Source organism: Aquarana catesbeiana, linkage group LG03, assembly GCF_042186555.1.
Source record: "Aquarana catesbeiana isolate 2022-GZ linkage group LG03, ASM4218655v1, whole genome shotgun sequence".
In the NCBI taxonomy this organism is placed as follows: Eukaryota; Metazoa; Chordata; class Amphibia; order Anura; family Ranidae; genus Aquarana; species Aquarana catesbeiana.
Genome location: NC_133326.1, coordinates 81436379 through 81457614, shown reverse-complemented (window position 1 = coordinate 81457614; position 21236 = coordinate 81436379). Strand labels below are relative to the sequence as shown.

General features: G+C 39.7%; 1 protein-coding gene across 1 annotated transcript in view; it reads right to left on the bottom strand.

The window, feature by feature from the left end:
• UNC13C (unc-13 homolog C) overlaps nt 1-20907 on the bottom strand; it is an 884756-nt gene extending 863849 nt beyond the window's left edge. The window contains exons 1-3 of the mRNA XM_073618754.1: nt 20217-20907; nt 10437-10464; nt 625-3803 (exon numbers count right to left, since the gene is read on the bottom strand). Coding sequence (XP_073474855.1) covers nt 625-3619 — 2995 coding nt within the window. The 5' untranslated portion in view covers nt 3620-3803; nt 10437-10464; nt 20217-20907. The remainder of the gene's footprint in view (nt 1-624; nt 3804-10436; nt 10465-20216) is intronic.
• Between the last annotated feature and the right edge of the window lie 329 nt (nt 20908-21236).

Genomic DNA, 21236 nt, shown 5'->3' with positions numbered 1-21236 from the left:
GTTAGTTTGCGGAGCTTTGTTGTGTAGTTGCAGTTGGTCTAAGGAAAGGTGATTTCTAATTGGTTACTGTGGGACTTCAGTGTTCTCTATTATATAAAGCCTTCAACAGAAAACTTTTACAAGCAGCTTTTGATTAGCAATGATATTCTGGCCACCAAACATCATATACTTCAACCTATTACAAATATAATGGCCTCACAGATCATAAATTTTCCCAATTGCTATTGTATCCCGCTCACCCTGCACCCTATTATTAGCTGTTAAGATGCAATGAGATGTTGACTGGAATTTAACTAGTATATTTTAATGTTAAAAAAGAGGCTGATCGACAGAATGTTTTAAAATAAATGGAGACCCTATAATGATTTTGGAAATGTTAGTTTGTTAGAACATCACTAGTACATAGTAAATGGCAGATGTTATAATTATAGGCTAAATATTATTTTCTAGTAAACTTGCAGCTAAAAATATTTATTATTTTTATAAATATAAAACTAGCAGCAAATTTACTGAGATTGAAATGCTTACTGTAATATTTAACAGTATACAATCTTTAAGTTTACTACACAGATACTAGACTCAAAATATACAACCAACACACATTTCAAAATAATTTTAGAGTACCTCCTGCAAGGATCCGTTCTTCAAGGTCAGCCATTTCTTTCTTGTATGCTTTCATTGCAGCCTCCTTAAAGCTGGGGCGAATACGTTTCTTCTTTGGGACTTCAACAACTTTTTCTGGTACATTTTTGTTTTCATAGTCATTCTCTGTCATGTCATAAACTATTTCACATTCAGGTTCTAAAACATCCTCAGAGACCATGTCATCATATGGGGCATCATATCCATCCATTTGTAGACTTGCAAACTCTGCATCATATGAACTGTCTTCATATTCTTGATAATCTTGTATCTGCTCGAAATTCTCATTTGTATTAGTTCGGTTTTCAAGTTTGGCAAGAACCTGTTCCATCACCTCTACATAATCGCCTCCATTTTCATTACCAGCTGCTGACTCGCTGTGATCAATATCGTCATCGGCTTTGTAATAGTAAGGTTCTGTATAGACATCAGAATCAAGAGTTGTGCTGGATTCATTAGCTGTAGACTGTGATAAAGTTCTAAATCTGCCCATAAATGAAGAACCACTTTCATCATAACCACTTAAACTCTGAGTGCTTTTATTCCAAACAACCTCCAAAGCTGATTTGGCCCGCTGAAGAGTAGAGCCAAACTTAGGAAAGCTGAAGGTCTTATCTGAGAGATCAATGCTTAGTCGACTGTGCCAGGATTTTGGTGGAGCATCCTCTGAATCATCACTTTGCAACTCACTCTGGCTACGATACATCATTGGCATTCTTGTTTGGTTCTGGTAAATTTCATTGGCATTTGTTTCACTATAGGAATCATATTCACTAGTCCATTGACTTTGTACTGCCGTGCATATCTCTGGGCAAGATGGAGAATTGCTATCAAGTGTGTAGTTGTAGTTTTCCGTGTTATATGGAAGATCGGTACTTTGGCACTTTTCATAATTGTTTGCATAAATTTCCATCTGTTGTTCTGAAGGACAGTTAACATTATAGGCAAAGGCATGTTGGGTTGATGTGTCAAGACCAGAATCGGTTCCTTGTTCTAAATGGTGCCATTCCTTCCAAGGAGACAAATCACCATGGAGTGAAAGTTGAGAATCACTGTAGTGACTACGGTCTCCAGAAGCACAAAGTATTCCATTGCTAACGCCACTGTCAACAGTTTCAGTATTCTCTATTTCATTTTCTTCATGGTAAGGCTCTGCATCATTACCAAAAGCTTGTTCTTGTGAGCTTGCATACCAGGTTGATGAACTGTCTTCAGGTCTTCTTTGCCATAGTTCCCTATCAGAAGAGGACAACAAAGAACTGCCATTGGTTCTAGCAAAATACTGGTTTTCTGAAAAGTCTTCAGAGTAGGACTGACATAACTTTGAAAAATCTGATTCAGAACGACTTAGTTTGGGCGTAGAAAAATCAGTTTGTGAATGCCACAAAGGAGTTGAATCACTGTAATATACTTTGCTTTTTTCTAAACTATCAGATACCGGAGACTGAAAATTAAGATCCCCATAGTCATCTTTGCTTTTATAAGTGACATCAGCTGTCCTGTGAGGTTTTTTATTGTGAGATGATTGCCCACTCTTTTTGCTCCCAGAGGACTTCATCTGACTTTCTGATTTGGAAATCATTGCATAACTATTCCTGTTGATATCAGGTTCAATTTCCTTGTCACTATCTTCCTGACATTCCCATTCATCATGGTTAATCTTTGGCTCCATGGCAGAAAATTTCATATCCATACTCTCATAAGTCTGAGAAGAAGGTAGCACTTTTTCTTTTTTACCTTTCAAATCATGTGAAAGAATATCTGTAGAAATCCCTATTCCAGTTCCTTTTAGTTTATAACATTTTTTTAAAACTAAATCTCTGTCCTGTTGTGTACCAAAATAGACAAGAATTGGTCGAGGCTTTGCATTGGGACAGTCTCTTTGATGTCCTATTCTGTGTGCAAGTTCAATTTTCATGCTGTTTTGCGCATCAGCAAATCCCATTTTCTCGACTAAGATTCTATAAACAACATTTTCACTAATTTCCCCTTTCTCTTCAGGCACATTTAAAAATCTAAGACTGACTTTACTACTGTGGTGACCTAACTGTTTAATATAGTCATGAATATCTCGAGTTTCCCTTCTTGACTGTACAAATCCTGTTCTCAGCTGTTCGATTTCACTTTGTACAACCTCAACACTACTAGAAATTTCATCAATTGATTGCTTTAGAGAGTTCACATGTCCTCTTAATTCTGAAAGCTCAGTTTCAATTTGACTTATACCTTGCAATTCTTTGAAGATCATTTCCATGACATCATGGGTTTGACTTATGCACCCTGTTGAACTAAAGCTGGGCTCGAGCGTACTGCTTTTTTGCTGACGAACTGTTCTGTCTAAAGACTTGCTCCGCAACCCCCATGTTTTTTTCCATGTGCTTACTTCTGAATCTGAGGAAACACATTCTTGACTTTTTTTCCATTTTCTAAATTTGCGTAGAGCACCCATTTTTAAACTATGTAAGGTACGTTCCCCATCAGAACTTCCATCAGATGGAGCTAAACTGCTCATACTTTTCCTGTTTCGCCTCACTGGCATGGTGTGAGATGTGTATTCCTTGGTTGTACTGCCAGCCCTTGTTTCACTTAGAGATTCAGAGAGTGAGCTATCAAGAGAAGATACTTCTTGAAATGCATCCTCGTTATTATTGCCAACTAGAATAACATTCTTTTGCAGCCCATTGGCAATTGCTACCCGGTAACTGAAGGTTGGAGAAAGTGAAAATTCCTTCTTTACAATATCTCCTTCAGTTGATAAATTGCAAGAAGAAGAGCACTTGGCAATTTTTTTGACTGTGCTTTTTATGGTAGTTGAGATGTTGGGATTTTTGTATAGGCCAAATTGGGAAATATCCTGTTCCTTTTTGCTCGGACTCTCTTTCTTTTTAGTAGGATTCCCCAATTTCTTTGTAAACATTCCTTTGCAAAGCTTATATATATAAGAGAAAATCAGGCTCTTCAAAAGGGCAGAAACCATCAGGGGAACTTTATATTAACCTATATTTGCGAAAAAATGTAACATTGGCTCCTGAGAAAGGTTTGTACATCCACGGCATGCACAGCTGTAGCACAAAAAATTGTGCGTGTTACAAAGAGTGTCCTGTGGAAAGACTACAAAGTCTGCAGGCTGGCACTCCACTTCTCATGACTCCTGGATGTTTCTACAATGAAGGGAATTATAGTATCATTGCTGAGTAATTAGAGCATAGAAATACTAAATAATGAAGGCAGAATGCAAACACAGCATGCAACATGTTTTGGGTGATGCAGTAAGGTCAGAAACATATATGTTTAACTGTTTTTGGCATGCCTAATATTATTAATGATGTGCTAAATTCTATTAAGGTATTAGTGACAAAACATGAATTTAAGGGCCCCCAACTTCGGCCATCATTTTTTGTTTTTGAATGGAGTGGGGAAAGGTTAAAACGTATGTCAACTTGTCATTGTTGTCTGTGTCCACATTTAGAATATTTTTTCTTACTATTAACAGGTGTCAATCAGAACAAGAATGTAGGGACAGATCCAACATGACTACTCCTTTGATGGGTATCAAGCAGAAGAGAAAGTTAAGAAAAAATTCTCAAATTACTGTTTATTTAAGGATTGTCAGACAGAATAGGTAATCTGGTAATCACCCCTCACTGCCTGCCTTTTTGGTAGGTGTAAGACAGACCAATGATTAAGCTAAAATCTCCTTAAAGCTATTTGTTGGGTGTCAGACAGAAAAGAAATGCAGTTAATACCCTTAATTTTTCTATAGCTTTAGACAGAACAGGAAGTATAGGGATATCACCAAATAGGGGATTTATAGTAAAGTGGTGGCGATTCAGGCTGGGATCACACTGCGGAGCAGTTCACAGAAGGGGTCAGGTGCGTCCCTGTTCACCATTTCAGGTCTGATTTTGGTCTGAATTCTTGGCTAAATTTGGACCTGAAACAGACCAGAAGACGCAAAGAATTCCTGTGCAATTTGCTCCATAGCCATCCCGGAGCTGTGTGAACTGGCTCCATTGAGAGCCGGTCACAGTCTCCCGACATGCAAATTGGATGTGGAGAAACCTGCATCCAATTTGCATTATTGTGAACCCAGCCTTGGAGTCTTGGCTGGGATTTTGTTGCTATCTGTTTTCTCCTGAGGGAAATTTGTCCAGGTGTCAGATGGCACAGAAAGAGAAGATACATTTCTTCTGTGGGGGCACATGCAATATTTTAGCTGGATTTGGGCAGTAAAGCTGTTTGCATTAAGAGTGATCTTTTTTCATAATGCAATGATGTTTGATTAAAACTTTAAACATTCTTTATCTGGCCTATAAATAAGGTAGAAAAACATGAAATGATTCCTCAGTTACATATATTGGCATTTAAGAAGAGTTCAAACAAAAGATAATTATGTTGTAAAAAGAAGTCACTGCATACCACTTTAGTATAGCACATTAAAATGACATTGACTTCACTGACTTAGGCAGGCCATAGACGGTGCAGATTTATTTCCTGTAACCACGTGTTGCAGGAAAAAAATTCACATGATTCCTCCATCAACCCAGACAGTGCTGACAGGGAAATCCTTCCTGCTGAGCAATTGTCTTCCCCCAGCGGGGGGCGGGTGGTGGAAGCCAGTGCTTATCGCCAGCGGCTATAGCAGCCATTTGTGATAATTGCAAGTGAATCCGACAGGTTGGTTATACCCAAATTGATCTATTGATCAACTTGGTACCTTCAGTCTGCCCATTAATGGTTCGAATCTCGACCAGTTCCTGCTGAACTCTGTATGGCCGGCCTTAATGTGCCTTAGACTGGAATGCAACTGCCCAACTTGATATAAACTGTGACAATTTAACAAGATCAGACATTGAAATGCCTGTTCCCACACAGTAGAATATCTCTCATTAAGGGACTGTTCTTTTCACTATAAAACAAAATACATGTAGTACTTTGTCCCATGCCGCTAGCTGCTTCCTAACGCTAGCTGTGAGGTCCAACCTGCACCCCCTCTCCTCCAGCCATGGCTACTTTATGCAGACAAGTAACGGCAAGAGGAATGCAGGGGTGGGGGTGTCAGCCTCTGCATTTCTCTTGTTGCTTGTCCATGGAAAGTGCTGAGGCAAGCTGCTACTATGCTGCATCCGTCTCCTTCCTAGCTATTGTCAGATCAGTGTCATCAAGATAGGAGAGGGTGCTGGTTGGCCCTTATAGCTAGGTTTAGGAAGCACCTAGCAACATGGGATAGTACTAAATCTTCATTAAATGAATGTGGGTACATATAGTAAGTATAACCTATTTAAAATATGTTTAGCATGGGGAGTAGGACTACTAGGGCTAACTATGATTATCATTTAGGCATTTCTATGTATGGAAGACAAACAAAAACACAAAAGCCCAGACTTTGGAAAACAGAAGCAATGAAATGGTGTGAATGAAAATATGAAAAATAATTCAAGAGCTATCAAGAAGGTACATGAAGTCTATTTGGAAAGCTCATGCTCCCATCAAAGTTTTTTTTTTTTTTTTATATATTTCGAACACACTTATATTAATGTTAGGCTTTCCAATTTTAGCTGACAAATACCTTGCTTAATCTCATCATACCAGGGAATACTTTGAGTCCTTTTGACAGGAGTGATTTCTGGCAAAAGTGGTTATTTGTTTAATCGAGTTTTGCAACCCGAAGCAAACTGTGCTGTGTACTGTGCAGCAGTTCGTCTATCTCTGCTCCTTGCAGGCAGTGTCATAGGGTGCTCAGCTCACAATTCTTCAAACTTTAATGCAAGTTGCCATAAAAGGTCATTTTAGGGCACAGGTAAACCAGCTGTTGCCTAGTATGCTACCGGGATGCTAGAGTGGAGTGAGAAATCGCAATCCTAAATTTAAGGGTTATGTAATAGCATTCTAAATAAAAAAAATTCAAATATCTGCATACTTACAGCATTATACATTAAAGTATTCTTAATTGCAGATCGTATTAGAATTTACTTTCCTGAAGTCAGACACAGACAAGATGATTACTGGTCAGCTGCTTAGGGATACTACACTTACATTATTGTTTAAAGTGTGTGATAACTTGACTCAAGATCCCTTTACTGTGGGAACTGTGAATGGAAGACTACAAGTCCAATCTACCACCTTTCAGAGGGATCTGTAGATCTTAATAGAGCACAAGTGCAGTGATATCACCACACTTGCAGTTTATTAATTACTTCCTCCAGCCCCAAAGCTGTAGGTCTGTACATCCGTACCTGTACCTCTGCAGGCCTAAATGCAAAAAATTAATACAAGCACAATTTTCTTTTCTTAATAGGGGTGCTATTATTTAGTTATTTTCTACAAAGATGGACTATACTTTTAAAATACCAAGCTGTCCAGCAAACAAAAAGTTAAAAACATTTGAGTTAAAAATTTTAACCACAAAAAAAAAGCGGTTTCTATAATTTCTTAAATGGTGTTAGCTGTTATTAGGCTTTAATTTGTTAGGTCACTTATGGAACGTTAATTTAAATTTACTAGTCCATCACTAGCTTCCCCATGGGTTGACAATGCTGCTGTCTAAGGGTAGTTACGTTGCTGCTCCATAAATACAGTGGAGGAGTGAGTGTAGTCATCCTAAGACAGGAAGTATGTTACTGGCAGGATTAGCAAGTGAAAATAAAAGAAGAAAGCCTACAAAAGAAAACAGATGCAACCACCAAATCTAAGGATTGATAAGCTGCAATATAATAAATTTCTGGTTTTGAATTTAGAAATGATTTAAAGTGTATGCCAGGGGTCTCCAAACTTTGTAAACAAAGGGACAATTTACTGTCCTTCAGACTTTAGGGGGGGGGGGCGGACTGCGGCCATTGGGAGTAGAAAAAGTCCCAATGGCAGTGGAAAAAACAATGCCCCATCATTGGTGTGAGTGGGAGGAATTGCGCCCCATCATTGGTGTCATTGAGAGGAATTGTGTCCCTTCGTTGGTGTCAGTGAGGGGAATTATGTCCCATTGTTGGCATTAGTTAATTAAATAGTGCCCCGTGGGCTGAATAAAAACAAGCAAAGGGCCACAGTTTGGAGACCGCTGGTGTATGCAAACCCAAAATCGATTTTTCAGCATGTTTGGCATAATGCCCCACTATATACAATTTTCCCGAGCAAGCAATGGCAGCAGCAGCACCCGAGAGCTGATGGAAAAATCAGCTAGGGTGAAGACACAGTAGGATCCCTGGACAGGGAAGTGTCCTAATATTAAAAGTCAGCAGCTACAGTATTTGTAGCTGCTGACTTAATTTTTTCTGAAGGAGGCTGGACCTCCTCTTTAAAGTGGTTTAAAAAAAAGAAAACTGTATTTAAGTATGTATTCTGAATTTTAAAAAGTGCCTTCTGTTACTCTCAGCCTCCTCCATGTGGACTATGGACTAAAGGAATGTGTAGTGTGCATAGAGCAGTGCACATGACCACAACTAAACTGCACTGCTAGTGCCAAACAAATGGAAGTGAGGGGGAAAAAGAGTTCACAAAAGATGTTACAAGGAGGCAGTAAAACACATTAAGAATCTATTTCAAAATAAGGATATTCTTTAGTGTGTGTATATATATATATATATATATATATATATATATATATATATATATATATGTATATTAATATAGTATATTATATATTAATACTTAATATAATATAATATAATACTTAGTATATTAAATGCTGGTGTAATTATATTTGTTAAAACTATGGGGGGGGGGGGGGTACAGTGGGTGTCCAGCTTACAGCACCAAAATGGGTAGAAGCATTCCTGCTCGTGTGGAAGCTTAAGTTGTTGCATGAATATCTACAATGTACAACAGAAGAAATTTAGTAATTAATGGTGTCATATATACTTTAAAAACATCAGTTGTGCTCAAAAGCTTGCATACCCTGCAGAAATTGTGAAATTTTGGCATTAATATTGAAAATATGACTGATCATGCCAAAAAACTGTCTTTTTTTTAAAGATAGCAAATGAATGAAGCCAATTAGTATCACATAGTTTTTTTTGGATTCTTTTTAAAACATAATGATAACAGAAATCACCCAAATGGCCCTGATCAAAAGTTTACATACCCTGGAATGTTTGGCCTTGGTACAGACACAGAAGGTGGCACACACAGGTTAACCACTTCAATACAGGGCATTTTCACCCCCTTCCTGCCCAGACCAATTTTTAGTTTTCAGCGCTCTAGCACTTTGAATGACAATTGTGCAGTCGTGCGATGTTGTACCCAAACAAAATTGATGTCCTTTTTTTCCCACAAATAGAGCTTTCTTTTAGTGGTATTTGATCACCTCTGTGGTTTTTATTGTTTGCGCTATAAACAAAAGAAGAGCGACAATTTTGAAAAAAAAACACAATATTTTTTACTTTTTGCTATAATATACATCCCAATTAAAAAAAAAAAAAACCACATTTTTTCCTTAGTTTAGGCCGATATGTATTCTTCTACATATTTTTGGTAAAAAAAAAAAAAAAAAAACGCAATAAGCATATATTGATTGGTTTGCGCAAAAGTTATAGCGTCTACAAAATACGGGATAGATTTATGGCATCTTTTTTTTTTTACTAGCAATGACGGTGATCTGCATTTTTTTTTTTTGTGACTGTGACATTGCAACAGACATATCAGACACTTTTGACACATTGTTGGGACCATTCACATTTATTCAGCGATCAGTGCTATAAAATTGCACTGATTACTGTATAAATGTGACTGGCAGGGAAGAGGTTAACACTAGGGGGTGATTGAGGGGTTAATTATGTTTCCTAGGGAGTGATTCTAACTTTAGGGGGAGAGGACTCACAAGGGGAGGAGACCGATCGGTGTTCCTCTGTACTGGGGACACACATCGGTCTCCTCTCACCTGAAAGGACGTGGATCTGTGTGTTTACACACACAGATCCACGGTCCTGCTCAGTTAACGGGCAATCGCGGGTGCCCGGCGGACATCACCCCTAGATGACCGGGAAGCCCAGGACGTCATATGACGCCCGCCCAGGATGGGAGATCCCTCCTGCGGGCGTCATATTACTATCGGCGGGTAGGGAAGTGGTTAAAATGGCATGTTTTGTTCAAGTAACGTTGAATTGTGCACCTTAAAAGCAACCAAATTTTTGGAGAACAGCCTGTAGTCAATATTAATGCCAAAATTTCACAATTTCTGCCAGGGTATGCAAACTTTTGAGCACAACTGTAGATCTACTATAAGAGGACCTCAATGTACCAATATTAATCACAGGCATTATAACTGGTTAGACTTTACTGCTTTTAAGTGTATTCATTTTGTAGCGAAGGGCAGACAACCCTATAATTTGTAATCTGTGAGAGTTCTGGTTTAAGCAATGCATGTTTATTTTCTCCAAGAACCAACATTTTGAGTGTCCAGTACAATAGGGTTGCATCTCTAAAGGAGTAGAGCATGTTGGTTTGTACAAAGTGAACTTTTTCTTAGCTTAGTGAATGAGATGAAGCTAAGTGAAAATTCACTTCACAAATAATACCTAGTCATATGCAAGAATTAAAAAACAGAATTTTTGTTTGCACATGGTTCACTAAAAAAGTTTTAGATACAGGAGTAAGGGGTAGTGAGAAACATTAACAGAATTCAAGGAGCCTGAGCTTTACAAATAGCCCTTCAGTCCCACAACACATGTTCAAAATAAAACCTGGAGAAAAAAATACACATGTACATACAAATATAAATGTGCTCTGTGTAACAAATACCCAATCAATATATTTTATTTCATCAGAGCAAAACTAAGGCAAGAGGAGAGTTATATACATACATGTGTAATTCTATCCAAAACTGTCCACCTGAAAGTCAAATGATAGCAGCGTTAAGCACAAATCTCTACCCCAATGGAGCTTTAAACACAATTGATTTAGGGGACATACAGAAAACAATGGAATAATGATCAGCCTTTGTCCAATGAGATAATAGATGGAGGACGTGTAATGCACTGCTACCATGACAGTGATCTATTTTGCTTGTCCATAGGGATCTTTAATCCAGACATCCGGATCTGGATGTGTCTGCTGCTTCTTATTAATAATTCCATGCAATACACATGTATTACTTCACCGAGTGCCACTCTCTTAAGTCATTGTAAGCAGTAAAATAAATATAAAAACCCAGACCAGAATTCATAAATCAGTAATTTAAAAGAATGTTTGATATTTAAGGCACAGTGAAATAGATATCTAGAAATATTTCTCATTAATGACATTATGTTGAAAAGATTACGCTTAAATTATTCTGGATAAAAGATCCCAAACTACTTGGGTTCCTAGCATGTGGCTTTTGAGCTTTATACAGCTCTCTGCTTCCTTTGATGTTGTTCACAGCATCTTCTGCATTTTATACTTCCCTTAAAGTGCAACTCTGGGCACTGGCAATAAATGCAATTATAGCGAGGCCTCCTCACACTGCAAGGGTTAAAGTAGCATTTCAGGCGAAAGCTAACTACTCTTAAAAATGTTCTTTCCCCTCTCCAAACACCTAAACTGACTAAGCTGTAGATGTAAGATGTATATACTTGCTTATTCCCAGCCAGCTCCAGTCCAGTCACATGATCCAGCTCCCCTGTGTCAGCCAGCAGTGGATGCAGGGGAGAGGAAGGAGCACCAACAGTGGATGGGCCATAGGAGACTATGGGTGATGTTACCACTTTGCAGCTGTTGTCAAGCTCCTCTCCTGTCCCCCTGCAGATGTCGCAGGCTGACACAGGGGATCACATGACCAAACCAGAGTGGGCTGAAAATATGTGGCTAAAACATCTTTCTTATATAGCTTGATCAGCATAGGTGTTAGGAAGGGGAAGGGAGCATGTTTAAAGGATAAGTTGTTTAAAGGAGAAGTTCACCTTTGGTAAGATGTTACATGTTACACCGTAACATCTTACCAAAGAGCACCTGCCTGTGCCCCCAGATGCCCCGCTGTGACAGCGGGCAAGGGATTTTCTGCCTCACAATGTGACCATGCAGGGATTCGCCCATACATAGCCGCATCATTTATCCACAGTCATCTGTGAATGAATGAACTCCAACTACCGTCTGCCACTGTGGCAGACAGCTTGTAGTTCTTCATAAACTGTGAAGAACTACATGCTCATCGATCTTCCTGCTCTCCAGTAACCTTCTGCCTATACAGAAGGTATAAGCAGGCAGCTTTGTTGAGAGTCTGCAGGAGCCTGACATTGCACCCATGATCTGCTGATCAGGAGAGGAGCGTTTGGGGAGAAAAATGCTGAATGCACCTAAACGAGTGCAGACATGTCTAAAAGTCGAGGTGGGGGTCACCTTTGTAAGGCCTCGTGCACACATGACATTTTTTTTCCTCCCCTAGATGCCTTTGAGCGAGGGGAGAAAAAAGCAGCTTAGAAAACATGCCTAAAGTCATGCTTTGCTAAAGCATTTAGGTGCGTTTAGCGCTTGAGCGTTTATTCATTCCAATAGCCAGAATAAATTATCATTCAGGACAATGGAATGACTAAACAGCCAAACAATTGACGCATCTAAACACTTTTTCAAAGCATGACTTTAGGTGTGTTTTTAAGCTGCTTTTTCCTCCCCTTGATCAAAGGCCTCATGAGGCTTTACAAAGGATGCCCCCGACCTTGACTCATGGATACTGATCTTGCCAGGATATTCACCTTGCTCTGTCCCAGTTGGTATATTTGTCAGTTAAGCTAGCAGAAGCAACCAGGGAGGAGTGCTGTCAAGGTGAGAAGCAATGGGTTGGGGTCAGGGGTTTTGAATAGACACTGTCACTCTGCCCCGAATAGGCAAGGTGACGGTTTCTTTTTAATTAAAGGTTTGGGACTTCTGTTATCACGGTTCATTGCAAGAGGGCTGTATTCCTTTTAACTTATTTTTTTTATACCAGTCCAAAATAACAGACTGGCAATCTGACTTCTATTTCTAGTACACGTATATCAAGTGTTTGCTGGGCTGCCATCTAGATGAATCCACCGTCATATCACATTTGAAGAAGAAACGCCTGAACTCAGCCACTGAAAAAGCCAAAGTAACTTTCCCCACAGACAATGAGGCAATCAATATTGTGTACAACTCAACTACTGTAAGACAAGACAAACAGCATGTGTCACTAGATTTAGAAGTACAATACTGTTTGATTTAATAAAGACAAGTGCGTCTACAAAAAAAGATATGTCGAAGCTTTTGGGAGAGCGGTATTGTGACTAGATAAAGCATAGATATAAATACTCAATGTCATCTGCATGTTAAATGGGAGGCCTGCCTTAAGCTCGTTACACATGACAATTTTCAGTCAATATCAGCCACTTTTGATCCACAAATAAAATTGCAAATAATCAACAGAACCAAGCAATTTACCACCCAAGAATTTGATTGACCACCAGAAATCAGCCAACTGTGTTGTCATAGCTTGGCCAATACATGAACAGTTTCAATTGAAGGATCATGTTAAAATGGAATTGATGGCAGTTTTGTCAAAAGCAACTGGCACTACCTCAGAAATTTAGTTCCCATCTCCTTGCAGTTTGCTAAAAACACCATTTTATTTCTTAATTTGCTTTGGCATCTTGACAAAAAAAAAAAAAATGGAATCAAAAGTTTGAATCTATCAAATTGTCACATGATTGGTCAGCTTTGAGGCTACCAAAATGAAGATGTACTGCAGACCAACTCACACTATAAACTTAAATATATAGTAAACCCAAAAACAGAAATGTATTAAATTACAGTTTATTAATTATTAGATGTTCTTTTTAGGCTGTTTCCTTTATTTTCACCTGGTGATCCAGACAGTAAATGTTTAACTTCCTTTAACAGACAAAGCTGTCCAGACAAAGTAGCAGATAGAGGGTTGAGACAAACCATTTACCACTGACAGAGGTGCTTACAATGGTCAGCTTTTCCTGTATTATTTCCTGTATAATGTGTTAGCTGGAGTTCAGCTTCAATTTATTAATTGAGTCCATCTGAATCTGCTAGTCTAACACTTCCCTCTCCCCAGACTAACAATACTGCTGTCCAAAGCTGTCTGCTTTACCATTTCATTCAGCATGTAGATACCTTAAGATTAAGAAGGTGCAAACGGTTCAGCGCGATCATGAAGCCCACTGAATGACCACAATGCACTGCGTCTCCGCACAGTGCATTGAAAGCTCTGATTGGCTGAAGCAATGAAAGCTTTGCCCAATCAAGGCACAGAGCACTGTCAGAGCCATGACTGGACTCTGTCATGATGACTGTATCCAATCATGGCTCATTGCTCTTATTCTCGCCAACACAGCCATTTGTAGTGTGATAGCGGCGTAGAGAGAGATAGAACAGGGCTCTGTTCAGTGGTATTAGACAGTTAGTGTGCTATAGAGTTCTATTCTGATTCTATTGTCAATGTAGAATATCAGTTTAATGTGCATCTAGGGATAGATCAGTGTGAGTGTAGAGCGACCATTCATCTTTTAGTGTGAATGTAGGGATAGTTCAGTCGGTGTGAGTGTAGTGACCGTTTAACACAGTATATTTTCTTATGTTACTGCAAGTTTAACACCATATAGTTCTATGCATTACTGCAAGTTTAACGCCATATAGTTCTGTGCCTTACTGCACGTTTAACGCTTTATATTTCATTGTGTTACTGTAAGTTTAACGCCATATAGTTCTGTGCGTTACTGCAAGTTTAACGCTGTATAGTCAAACAGGTGCGGAAAGATTGTTCTTTGGGTGTCGGTGGAGCCTTCACACCGTAACCCTATAGAGGTACTCTTGAGGAAAGCAAGAATTGGCCTTGCTGTCAAAAATTGCAATGATATGCACCTGTCAAACGGGTGCGGAAAAATTGTTTCACAATACATGCCCAGAGTCTAAATGCAAGCTTGTCAATGCTGCTGGCTCTACAACTTCTGCCTTTCTGCCTGGTGGATTCTGCCCCTTCTGTGAATTTGCAGAATGTGCTGTACCACAATGGCAGGTTCCCAGTCACTATTTCTTTTCATGTAAGGGCAGGGAAGATATATTTCATTCACAGCACACTGAGTAACTGTTTGCAACTCGGAAGGATGCAGAACAGGGATCAGTGCTGCAGCTTGTTGTGACCCCATATCTCCATACAGCTGGAGATGATGCAAGATTTGTCAGCTCTACCCCCTCCTCCTCCTCCATGCCCTCCTCTTCTGAATTGTCCTATGAACCTCAAATACCCCCTATGTGTTCAAAGGGCTATTCAATGAGTCAGGCTAAAAGGTGCCATGCAGTGCTTCAGCTGGTGTGTCTAGGGGACAGAAATCACACCGGAGCAGAGATTCTTGCAGCTCCGCAGGGACAGGCCCAGAGGTGGTCCACGTCATGCCAACTGGGGCCAGGAATGGTGGTGTGTGATAATGGCACAAACCTCCTGTCTGCCCTTAAACAGGGAGAGTTGACTCATGTACCATGCCTGGCACATGTCCTCAATTTGGTGGTACAGCATTTCCTAAATAGGTACCCAGGGTTGGATCTACAGATCTACTAAAGCAGGCCAGGAGAGTCTTTAGCTATTTTAGGCGATCATACACAGCCAGTGCTCGGTTGGCTGAAATTCAGCGGGAATTCCACCTGCCAGTAAACAGCCTGATTTGTGACATGCCCACATGCCCACAGGTGGAATTCGACTCAGGCTGGCTTGGCTTTTTTTTCCCATGCCAATGGCTGCTCATAAAGGATGCATGCACTGTACTGTCACCATTTGAGGAGGCCACAGGGATGGTGAGCCGTGACAATGCATGCATCAGTAACACAATCCCTGTTGTGTTCCTGCTGGAGCAGACTCTGCGTGGCATTATGGACAGGATACTCGAGGCAGAGCAGCGGGACGAAGAGGATGAATTCCTTTCCTCCCAAGGCCCAATGTACTGCAATATACTGCATCAAACGCACAGTAACTTGCAGTAACGCACAGAACTATATGGCGTTAAACTTGCAGTAATGCACAGAACTATATGGCATTAAACTTGCAGTAACATAATAAAATTTACAGCATTAAACTTGCAGTAACGCACTGAACTATATGGCGTTAAACTTGCAGTAATGCACAGAACTATATGGAGTTAAACTTGCAGTAACACAATAAAATATACTGTGTTAAACAATCACTACACTCACACTGACTGAACTATCCCTACATTCATACTAATGTAAAGACTGGGACTGGGAAACTGTCATTGTGGTACAGCACATTCTGCAAACTCACGGAAGGGGGCAGAATCCACCAGGCGGAAAGGAAGAAGTTGTAGAGCCAGCAGCTTTGAAAAGCTTGCATTTAGATGCTAGGCATGTACTGTCAAACAATTTTTCCGCACCTGTTTGACAGGTGCATATCATTGCAATTTTTGACAGCAAGGCCAATTCTTGCTTTCATCAAGAGTACCTCTATGGGGTTCGGTGTGAAGGCACCACCGACACCCAAAGAACAATCTTTCTGCACCTGTTTGACAGGTGCATATCATTGTAATTTGTGACAGCAAGGCAAATTCTTGCTTTCATCAAGAGTACCTCTATAGGGTTACGGTGTGAAGGCGCCACCGACCCAAATAACAATTGTTCCGCACTCGTTACAGAAGTAGAAATCCAAAATCTGTGGAAGAGACACCAGAATTTACCAAAAAAACTCTAATTATGTTCCCAGTGCACTACATCGTGGTCTCATCATACAGACTGGCTCCCCAAGCCGTTGCTTACAAAATAAAGAAAGCTTGCAGCGAAAATGTCATTTTTTGGACTTTATAAATGCAATCATTGCTGCAGCAGCTTCTATACACAGTGCAGATGTGCCACTTTTCGAGTGGACTAAGGCGACCCCCCAGGCACTATATTGAAAGGAATTTTTCTGTTTTATACTTTCACTTTAAGCATCAATACATCACTGCTCATTTAAAAATAAAGTTTGTTACAGACTTTTTTTCATTGATACATGTCCCCCAGGGCAGTACCCAGACCCCATATTCATTGTATGCCCAATTACTTGCATATAAGCCTTTACAATGGGCACTTTTGATTTTTCACGTTCAGGTCCCATAGACTTCAATGAGGTTCATTATTCGGTTCCAAACTTTCCCGATGTTCGAAAGTTCTGGTGCGAACTGAATAGGGGGTCATTCGGCCTATCCCTACTTAAGATAAGAAGTTTGGTACTGACCAGATCACCAGGTGAAATAATAGAAAAAATGCCTAACAAAGAAAACAAATGCAGCCATTATCATATAAGGCATCATTTATCAACATTTTCAACACAGTGTAACCCTTGAAACAACTTTCTGGTCTTGAGAACCCCTGCTAAAAATTACTAATTCTACAACTAATGATACAATAGTGTGATGGTCAGTGGGAAGAATGCTCTTTACACTTGTAGACATTGGGATGAAAATTCCCCTTACAGATAGCTAAAAAGATCAAAGGTGTGAGTGGGAACTTATCTTAGAGGCAGAAACTGCTTATTGTTCAAGGAACCCCTAGGAACCTCTGGAGGAACCCTGGGGTTTTCATGGAACCTTGGTTGAGAAACTCTGATCTAGGGATTGGTAATATATTACATTTTTGTTTTTTGGTTTATTACTGCTTTAAATAGTTCATCAAGCACCTGTGTGAATGTGAGACTTATTACACGTTATTTACACTGGGTGTCAAAGAGATCATATGTGTGTAAGAACTGAATGCAAAGTATTCCCATAGAATATTCATGTGCAGGAAACACAGGGAGGAATTTACCATTAGGCACCGTGTCTATAGGCATTTAGAGGAAAAGAGGCATTTTTTGCTATATAAATATTGGCCATTTAATATTTATCATCAGCAGGAATAGTCAAATAATAATTATCTACATGGTATCATAATATTCTAAGTCAGGCTAGGACCAGGAACACAAAGAAGCATATTGTGTACAAGGGCTGACTCAAGCAGAGTAGTTTTATATATGGCACCAAAATCTGTGTGCCTATAGGCTCCATGATAAAAATCTAGGGCTGATGAAGTATAATGTGTAACCTAATATTGACAATTAGTCATCTGTACTATGGTAAATTTCATCTGTTTCTGTTTTTCTACAGGTACATTTGTTTAACTCAAGCGTATTCACTATTGGAAATACTACTAATATTTCACAGTACTCATTGATTGCTTTTTCACGTTTACTCTTACAGCAATATCTGATTCTATGTCTATGGTTTAAGAATAATGTATGCTTGTAGTCTAGACTCTAAGATTTCGAAAGTCTCTTAACAGAATGTGACTCAGTCTTACTCAGTCGTATTGACAACACTGAGTGGTTTGTTGATATTAAGCACTCAATATTCCTGTCAATGAGATGTTGTTGGTCAATTGAGAATATAGAATTAGTTGGTCAGTAAGGTGGGATATAAACTTTGAAGAAATTCTTTTTTTATTCATGTTGTCAGAGGCATATATCCACTTACGAGACTGTCAGGTCTACTAAAAGCAGAGTGATCCATGATTACCTGTTCAAAAATGATTTACTATACTCACTTTATGAAAAATAGATAATGCTATGGGATCGCTTTTGTACCTTTGCAACTCAAATTCAACATGAAATAACGATTGCATGGAATAAGGATGAACTACGGTATGGAGAACCTCAAATTTGGTTTACGCCATGTCTATGGATGGTATGTGACTTCTACCCATACCCAATAAAAATACCGGGGCTGCCATGGCTGAACGCCTTTTAAAAGTGCTAGGTGTCTGGCTATTGCATGGGTCCTCTGGAACTAGTGTGCAGATCAGGTAAGCATGAATAAAGTCAGAACCAGTCTGCATACTTCCTCCAAGTTAATAACTGAAACCAGTGGGTCAATATAAAATCCAGGCAACAAAGCTGGGGTCAGCAGTAGCAACCCCCAATTTTTTTTCATTGCAGGTTCTCTTTTAAATGTATCAGCTTAACCCTTAAGAGCACCTGTCATTCTTGTAATGGCGAAGCATTTATTGCGAATTGAGACAAAGTTGGGTTTTGCTGGATGGGGACTGTTTTGCCTACCACTGAACCAATGAAAATAAGCAAAATATTGAGGTTGTGATAGTAGAATCCGATCTCCCCTAGCTTCTTACATAAATTGCTACATTGTTTATGTAAGCTAAGCTAAGCTGCATGTAACCAAATAGAGCAGCAATCACTTCTCATGTTCTGGAAGATTGCTGGAATTCCCTTTTTTTCTGATGGGTTAACTCAGAGAGAAGGGATGGCACAGACACATTAACGCCTGCGAGTCATATTACATCAGGCAAATCCAATCTGTATTCTTGGCTAACTGAATACAGATGAGCATGGGAAGATTGGATTTTCAGATCAAAAGAAGTCAAAGAAGCACATTAATTTTTAAGCAGACCAATGGCATGACAGCACTGCATTCAGCCAGCCAGGAATCCCACTTTAAATAATGGTCACATCCAGCAGTGGACTCAGGTGTTTAGATTTTTGTGCAACCAAACATATGATTAGCATTAGCATCTTGCTGCCGGCCAAGATTAAATTAACCCACTGCCTGCCATAGCTAAAAACTAATTCTTAAGATGCTGCTTTTCTGTATTAAGTTTCACTAGATAAATCACAGGTTAGGGATCGCAAAACGATTTAAGCATTATGCACATCCGTTCACACTTCTAATCTATTCCTGTCCTTGTCGGTGATTGTAAAGATGTGACTTCTGTCCCTTTAATTAGACTGTGCAGTGCTGTAGCCCCAGCTTGCTTCCACTTCAAAGTGCTAATTGTTTCCAGTTTTCTTATCATGCTCGGCCCAAATCACCGTTTAATCTGAATGGCAATTGTTCGGGATAATAATCTACGGTATGCCGCAGCTGATATTTTCAGATAAACTGCGGGGTGTTCATCTTGAAAGATTAATCAAGAAGCAGAAATGCATAAGCATCTGTAAATCTCAATTTAATATTAATCCTTGGGTGAACTAGAAAAAAAAAAAAAAAACTATTTCACATCAACAGCAGCAGCACCACCAAACGTTGCCTGCTTGTCATGATGCACAGCCATAGGCAACAGCCTTGCGTGTGTGTACTAGAGATAGTGTGCAGAATATTATCACTGAACACAGCTCCCTCCTGCACTCTCCTGAATCACAGTGTTCTTTAGAGTCTGGGAGTGCAAGGGTTAAAACGGTTACCGAAAGAGTCACTCGGCACTGTATGGGGTCACTGAAACCCTGCAGTAAGTGTTTTGTAAAAAAAAAAGTCAAATTTTAACTCTATGCTTCCCAAAAGGAAGTAAGGATGGAGATGTGTGTTGGAGCTGTACCCATTCCTCATATGCAGATACATTTGCCATCAATCATTGTTGCATCCCTTAGGTTTTGAACTTTGAATGATAACATGGGAGTACAATATCATGCACGCATGCCGTATGGGTTAGCACTTTGGAGTGACGGTCCGAGCAGCTTTCCAACAAGCATGCAGTGGCTGCAGACCCCTGATAGGAATGGCCGGTTGCATGCAAGGAAGAAGGATTGTGCCGTACAAGTGGAAAATACAAGTTCACACAATGGGGATCTTGGGGAAAGGGAAGGAATGCATACATACCTGTCACCGGTTTCTTCTCAAAACAAAGAAAATTACATACCAATGCTTCTAGAGTAGGTTTTTCCCTCGTATTTCCATTGCTACATTCCTATATTCTCCATTCATCCATAGCATGGCATGTTACAATACGAGGCGGCTTCACAGTGATTTGACTCAAGTGCAATCAGGCATGTTGCTAGTCTGCAATGGTATCTGTTCCTCTAAATTCCACCGTGCTCTCCTGGCAGCATCAAATGCATTTTTTAGAACTCCTCCTGCTATTTCTATCTATCACTTCCTACTGAGGCACTATTTATACAGTGTGTCTGTGATATAAAAAAAAAAAAAAAAAACAAGGGAGTCAGATTCCCACTTCAGAAAAAAGAAAGAGGAAAAACATTAAGAACCAAGCGTAGTAGATGTCCTGGTGTTTTCAGAGCTGAGAACTTCACATATCGCTGTTCCTTCTGCCTGGTTTTCTGAATGCAGCACACACTGCAATAGCCACAGCCCACCTCTGTTGAAAGCAGCCCCTCCACTTGCCAGATTGAGTACAACAAGAAAAAAAAAAAAAGAAAGAGAAAGAGAGAAAAAAAAGCATCAGAGGCTGAGTGAGAGTCCTTGCTCACACATCCAGCACATGAGATGCACTCTGAAAGCCAGCAGGTGCATCACTGGCCACAGCACCGATAGCAGTGTGAGGTACCGCCTCTAGCTTGTAGAGGAAATCTGGTTGCTAGGGCCATGTCTCGGCTAACCTTTCATTTATCACAATAACGTGACCAAGAGTGACAACTGCACTGCCATTTCTTTCAGCAGAGTCTTTTCACTGCCACTGGACACTTCAATAATAAAACTGATGGATGCCTCTCTAATTGTTGATGCATGCTCGCCGAAGACAAGAACCGAAACGTCCCAGCGCACACATTTATTTTATTTTGTTGGATACTTTTTTTGCTTGTTATACACAGTTGTGAAACAAACTGATTTTTCAAACTTGCACCAATGCAAAAACCTAATATAAGAAACATAAGTAACAGT